The 6548-nt window shown below is 42.9% G+C and overlaps 1 protein-coding gene across 1 annotated transcript in view; it reads left to right on the top strand.

The window, feature by feature from the left end:
* Positions 1-6548, top strand: part of ano10a (anoctamin 10a) — a 39546-nt gene continuing 32998 nt past the window's right edge. Inside the window, exons 1-7 of the mRNA XM_064946645.1 lie at positions 1-178; positions 1131-1338; positions 2472-2631; positions 3281-3478; positions 3778-3912; positions 5549-5668; positions 5884-6453. Of these exons, the coding sequence (XP_064802717.1) occupies positions 2493-2631; positions 3281-3478; positions 3778-3912; positions 5549-5668; positions 5884-6453 (1162 nt within the window). The 5' untranslated portion in view covers positions 1-178; positions 1131-1338; positions 2472-2492. The remainder of the gene's footprint in view (positions 179-1130; positions 1339-2471; positions 2632-3280; positions 3479-3777; positions 3913-5548; positions 5669-5883; positions 6454-6548) is intronic.

The following is a 6548-nucleotide window of genomic DNA, read 5'->3' as shown; positions in this document are numbered from 1 at the left end:
CCTACCTACATAAACTCCCAAGTTTTGATAAACTTGACCAATAAAGTCTCGTTTTCGTTGCAAAACGTTTTCCGTTTGAAGTAAACGGTTTCAGTAAAGAAGAATGCGACTTTTTTTTACTGACGCTGTGGGACGTGATATTGCGGAAGATACACACACACGCCACAAATGAACTCTGGTATGGTCAAATGCAATTATTTACACACAAATTGGTAGTCGTATTCGATAGGCTCTTATCAGAGACAATGCTATGGATTCTGTGTTATATGACAACCTCAATATTAATAATAAACTAGCCAAACCAAACTAACAAGAACCAATACTTGTATCCTGGGAGCAAGACCATAATCGTAATAACCTTCACCTGATTGTCTGGTGAGGTTTAGTCTAACCACAAGGCAGGCAACCACTAGAGCGTTGGACCAGTAACCGAAAGGTTGCTGGGTTGAATCCCTGAGCGGACTAGGTAAACATCTGTCGTTCTACCCACTGTTCCCCGATAGGCCGTCATTGTAAACAAGAGTTTGTTCTTTATTGACATTCCTAGTTAAATAAAGGTTAAAATAATATTGTCAACATTATAACTACTGTATTTATTTATTTTCATAATAAAGACATATGCCGTATGCCTGTCCTACTCGAAAAACGTGTTAGAATCCTATTCAAATGAGGAAGCCCCATTGAAAGTGTTCTTGTCGTGATTTACTTGCCTCTGTTCCATAGAGATAGATACAGGACTCTAGTGCCCCAAAACCGGTCTAAGCATGGGCAGCGCATTTGAAGACTTTCACTGTTTTTAAAGTATTCATTGGGCTGTGACTTCTTATGGGTTAAGGAATGAACACATAATTCCATCCAGATCATCAGGAGGGATCAGCCAATGAATTATACTTGTGAGCAAACATTCCATAACTGCAGGTGGCATTCAATCACCAACCTTGGCTTTGTACCTTTTCAAACAACACACCCCAGGTGGCAGTATGCACCCTTTCAGTTCGTTTACTATCTCATAGAAGTAGCAGAAGAACAAAAGTGACTACACTGCCCATGCTCTCACAGACGCCATAATAGGACAGATACAATGTTGCGTCCTCTAACTATCTCTATGCTATGTCGGCCTACACACACAGCAAAGCACGTTGGTGGGTGTGATAACTGCGGGCTGAAGTCTACAGCGGCGCTTGCCTGTCAGTGCCAGTGACGTGGAGAGGCAGAAGTCAAGCAACTCTTCTGATTTCTCAAGACAATAGAAGATTCGAAATTGGTATTTATTGTCGACTTGGCATCGCGGGCAACCTTTAAAAGTGGACCTTATTGCGCCAGCGAACGAAGCACGTGGTGAGTAGCCTTGTTTATAGAGATTTGTTGATGTAAAAGGCCTACCGGTATCTACTTTTCCGATTTGCGTCAAATGTTTCCCCAGTTGTACGTGACAATGTTACGTCAAATCTCAACACATTTCTTCAGAGTAAAGCAATGATGAGTATACCCTGTAACAGTGTTTATAGCCACCCAACGATACTGCAACGAACGTGCGGTTCATGCCCCGCCCTCTCTCACACCAAAACACTCAGCTGTCACTGTCACTAGCAAGCTTGAGCTGATATTCAGAATCAGATTTAGGAGCAAATTACATTTTAACCTCTTTAATACATGGGAAATCTGTTTATTAAGCCGTTGTGATTCAACGTCTAAAGTAAACAGTCGAATTACATCAATCAGTTGGGCTGATCCCAAGCCATAAGAATGACTTAAAGAGAAGGCGTTTTAGAATATGAAGGCAACTTCAGAAGTTAACGACTTCAGACTGTAAAAAGCTAGCCTGGGAAAGGTAAAGGAGGATACCTAGTTAGTTAGTTAGTTAGTTGTGCAACTGAATCCAGTTAACTGAAATTTGTCTTCTGCATTTAACCCAACCCGTCTGAATCAGACCAGTCTCTTTAGCCCAAAAATCCTACAAAACCTCATTCGTTTTCCCATAAGCTTTGTCCAGCGAACTATGTGCATACAAAAAGACGCCATTACTATTTCTCTCTATTGAACGTTGAGATTGCTGAAAGGCCAGCTTTTTTGGCAATGACAAGGAGTGGCAAGGAGTGGAATGTTCGCTAAAGAGACTGGTACTCAGACTAGTAAAACGTCTCAAGGCTGAACCCCTGAACATACCACACCTTGTTAGGTAATATAAGATTGTTTTAGGCCAGGTGAAGGTGCTGCAACTCACATTTGCAAGAGGAGCAATAAGTAATTTGGTTACCTAGAGCAACATTTGTATGTGCAACAACTGATATTTTATTTTATAGATTTAAATAGCCAATGTTGTTTATGTATTTAGGCTATGTAAAACATATTGTCACTGTGCACCGATACTTGGATGTTCAAAACTGAAGAATGCTATTCTGGCCTTGTCATTTTGGTCCTTGTAGGCAGTCATGTTTAATTCATTTGTTTCCTATCTTGTCTCTCTCCAGGCTTCACAGGGAGAGGGCAAAATGCAAAAAAGCTTGTCAGTGTATGACAGTCATGGCTCAACATTTGCACCTCTGGTGGTCATCGAGTTGGTTTCGGAAACCAAAGAGGAAGCCATCGCATGGTTACTAAACAGGGTCAGAGACAAGCAGCAAGATGGAGGTACAGTACATTGAGCTTAGCTTACCTACTGTATATTGGGAACAGAGATTTGAAGCTTCCCAACAGTTGAAACATTCTTCTCTCCATCGCTTTTCAAATTGCCTCTGCTTCCTCTCTTTTGGCTTTCACTCTATCGTGCTCTCTGAAAGTGAGTGAAACTGATCCAATAACATATCTGAGCCCATTTCCACAAAGCGTCTCAGTGTAGGAGTGCTGATCTAGGATCTGTTTATAAAATATTATTATGATGATCTAAATAGCAAAACTGACCCTAGATCAGCACTCCCAGTGTGAGATGCTTTATGAATACGGGCCCTGATGCCACCTCCGATAAGCTATGTGAAAACAAAGCAGGCTGACTATATCACTTATCGTGAAATACTCACTGAAAAGAGCACGGTTCGGTACAATAGTGTGAAAGTCCCTTTTAGTTCATGTATCTATTAACCAGTCAGTCTGGCTCTGTTGATACAATATGGTTGTCCTAGGTAAGTCCCAAAAATGGCACCCTATTCCCTACATAGTGCACTACTTTTGACCTGAGCCCTGGTCAAAAGTAGTGCACTATAAAGGGAATAGGGTGTAATTTGGGATGAACACCTAGTCTATTGATGCCTTCATACCTATCCTGATTCCTTTGCTGTGTTAGGGGCTGAGCTGCTGGTGGAGCAGCTGACTCCAGGGGCCCAGGGCACGGAGAAGGACAACCCCAATGTGTATGTGGTGGGGGCCTCCTGGCAAAGGCTCCTATACGGAGCTGAGGATGTGGGCCTCTTCAAGGAGTTCAACGACGGATCCATGAGAGGCTTCACGTATGCCAACAAGCACAACTTCAAAGAGTTCCAAGGTAATCTAGGGTACAGTACGTCACAAATGGCGTCCTATTCCTTATCGCATAGGGTGCCATTAGTGATGCATACATAGTAAACTGTGAATGTACTATAGATGATGAATAGTATTTTAAATGTTCTGTATTATATTATTACAACTGTATTACTATACAATTACAATACAATGCAATAACTAGATTGACATGTAAATACAGCATGTTTTTTAAATAAACATCATTACTACACTAGTGTAAGGGCACGTTATTGTATTGTAAAGTGACTAACTGTGTTAATTGTCTGTGTCTCTATACTACAGGTGATGGGGATGGTTTTCTGAGCATGGCAGAGTGTCAATACATCATAAAACATGAACTGGACAACCTGAGAGCCAAGGATGAGGCCCACGTGCCTGGATATCCAAAGATGAAACTGTATCCAGGGAAGTCAGTCAGTAAGTACACCACTGACCCTATGACCTCAGCCACACTGAAACACTGGGTGCACAGTCATCAAACCTGGGTTCAAATAGTATACATTTTCTTTCAAATACTCTGAGCCTGCTGCCTGGATTGGAATGCCAGATGGGCAGGGTTTGGACTTTTGTGACTATTCCATTGGTTCCATTGTGCTAGGGAAGCTCAGAGCCATTAACGCTGTGGGAAGTTTATTAGGTACACCACTCGGTTCACCAAAATAGTGCGCTCCTACAGGCAGTGAGTCATGTGGCCGTGGCTTGCTATATAAAGTAGGCAGCGAGGCATTCAGTTACTGATCGATTAAACGTTAGAATGGGCAAAGCGACTGAGCATGGTATGATCGTCGGTGCCAGGTGTGCCGGTTCCAGTATATTTTCATGCATGACAGTGTCAAGGGTTTACCAAGAATGGTACAACAAACAAAAAACATCCAGTCAGCGTCAGTCCTGTGGGTAAAAACGGCTCGTTGATGAGAGGTCGAAGGAGAATAGCAAGAATCGTACAAGCTAACAGGCGGGCCACAAACAGGCAAATAACGGCACAGAACGTCATCTCGGAACGCACAACTCGTCGGTCCTTGTTATGGATGGGCTATTGCAGCAGACAACCACACTGGGTTCCACTCCTATCAGCTGAAGACAAGAAGCAGCTCCAGTGGGGATGCAATCACAAATACTGGACCATTGAGAAGTGTTAAATCACCACCTGGCCCAACAAATCCCTGTTCCTTTTCCATCTTGCTGATGTCAGTCAGGTGTATAGATCTTCTGTATGGCTCAGTCAAGTTCAGCACACATGAAAACCAATACTATTTGAACCCAGGTCTGAAGCCAATTCCATATTTGAAACATAACATACATAATCCTCACATTGTCTCCCCATCAGAGTCAGCAATAAGGACAATAAATATGCAAATGTTAGTGGATTATTCAAATACGAGATAAGGAGTGAATGCTCTTGCTGAGCAGATAGACTGCTATTCAGCTTAACCAATTGTTTAGAAAAATAATGCAACGTTTTGGAAATAATTTTGTCAAGAAATGACGTGAAATTAAAGCTTTTTATTTTTATACAAATATACTAGTACATATGTGGGTCCCCACCATTGTCTGTATGTTATTGTTTTAGAAAACTAAGCTTTCTCTCATTATGAGGAAAGTTAACAGTTCAAACTCAACTGTTTTCATTGCTCTCAAGTAGCCAATGTTCTCAGTCATTTTTAGCACTTCAGCAACTTAACTAGGGAATTATCTCTCACCAAGAGAGCATAGGCCAGCTTTTCCCAACCCTGGTTCTCCAGTACCCCCAACAGTATACATTTGTTATTGTAGTCCCAGACAAACACACCAGATTCAACTTGTCAACTAAACATCATTGCCTTCATATTCTAAAACTAATCACCCGCAATGAGTTGAATCAGGTGAGTTTGTCTGAGGCTGTAACAACATGTTCTGTTGGAGGTACTGGAGTTGGGGAAACACTGGCATGGGCCACTAGGTTCAAGTTTCGTTATGTTTATCTAATAAAGATGGCTCGAATCACATGACAAATAGCGTCAGGAGACTGGGGGGTGTGAATGGACTGACTCTTCTGTTTTTAATGTAATCTCAGTACGCAGACTGCAATCAAAGGGGATCCTTGTCCAAGTTTTCCCTCTGCATGAGAAGGAGGAACTCAAAAGGCTTTCCTTTTCCTGGTTCAAAAAGATCAAGTTGTCCTTCCAGCCTCTTGGTAAGTTACAGTTGCCATGGCTTGATCATTTGCCCTTTGAATCCTAAGGCTACACAGTATTATCTTAGTGTTATCCATCTCTTTCAATATGAAATTCACTGGAGTATATACAATGATTAGTCTATCACCATATACAAGACATGGAACATTCTAAGAACCTTCTAATAGCTTGTTTGTGACTAAATCCTCCCCATGATTCCCCATGGTCCATCCAGATGACATCAGGCACTACTTTGGTGAGGGTATGGCACTCTACTTTGGTTTCCTGGAGTATTTCACCTTGGCCCTGATCCCCATGGCCCTCATAGGGATACCATACTACCTCTTCGACTGGGAGGACTACGACAAGTTCACGGTGTTCGCCGGCTTCAACCTGGTGTGGTGCACGGTGATCCTGGAGTTGTGGAAGCGCCTCAGCGCTTCGCTGGCGTACGGCTGGGGCACCCTGAGCAGGAAGAAAGCCTTCGAGGAGCCGAGGCCGGGCTTCCACGGTGTCTTGGGCGTCAACCCCGTCACGGGGCGGGCGGAGCCGCTCTACTCAAACGCCAAGCGTCAGCTGAGGATCTACCTGGTGTCTGTTCCCTTTGTGCTGCTGTGCCTCTACCTGTCTCTGTACGTCATGATGATCTACTTTGACATGGAGGGCTGGGCCTTGATGATCCATGATGAGGATCCAACCTTCTGGACAGGACTGCTACTTTTTATCCCCAGTATTATCTACGCTGTGGTTATAGAGGTCATGAACCTCATATACCGCTATGCTGCAGAGTTCCTCACTGGCTGGGGTGAGTGGGATTGGATGGGTGGGTGGATGAATGCATTTTAGCTCATATTTTATAATACATACAATGAAAACAACAGAACACACAAATCATTGAGG

This window comes from Oncorhynchus masou, chromosome 29 (genome assembly GCF_036934945.1).
Source record: "Oncorhynchus masou masou isolate Uvic2021 chromosome 29, UVic_Omas_1.1, whole genome shotgun sequence".
Classification (NCBI taxonomy): Eukaryota; Metazoa; Chordata; class Actinopteri; order Salmoniformes; family Salmonidae; genus Oncorhynchus; species Oncorhynchus masou.
The sequence above is the reverse complement of the archived record's forward strand: the minus strand, read 5'-3'. Positions and strand labels throughout refer to the sequence as shown.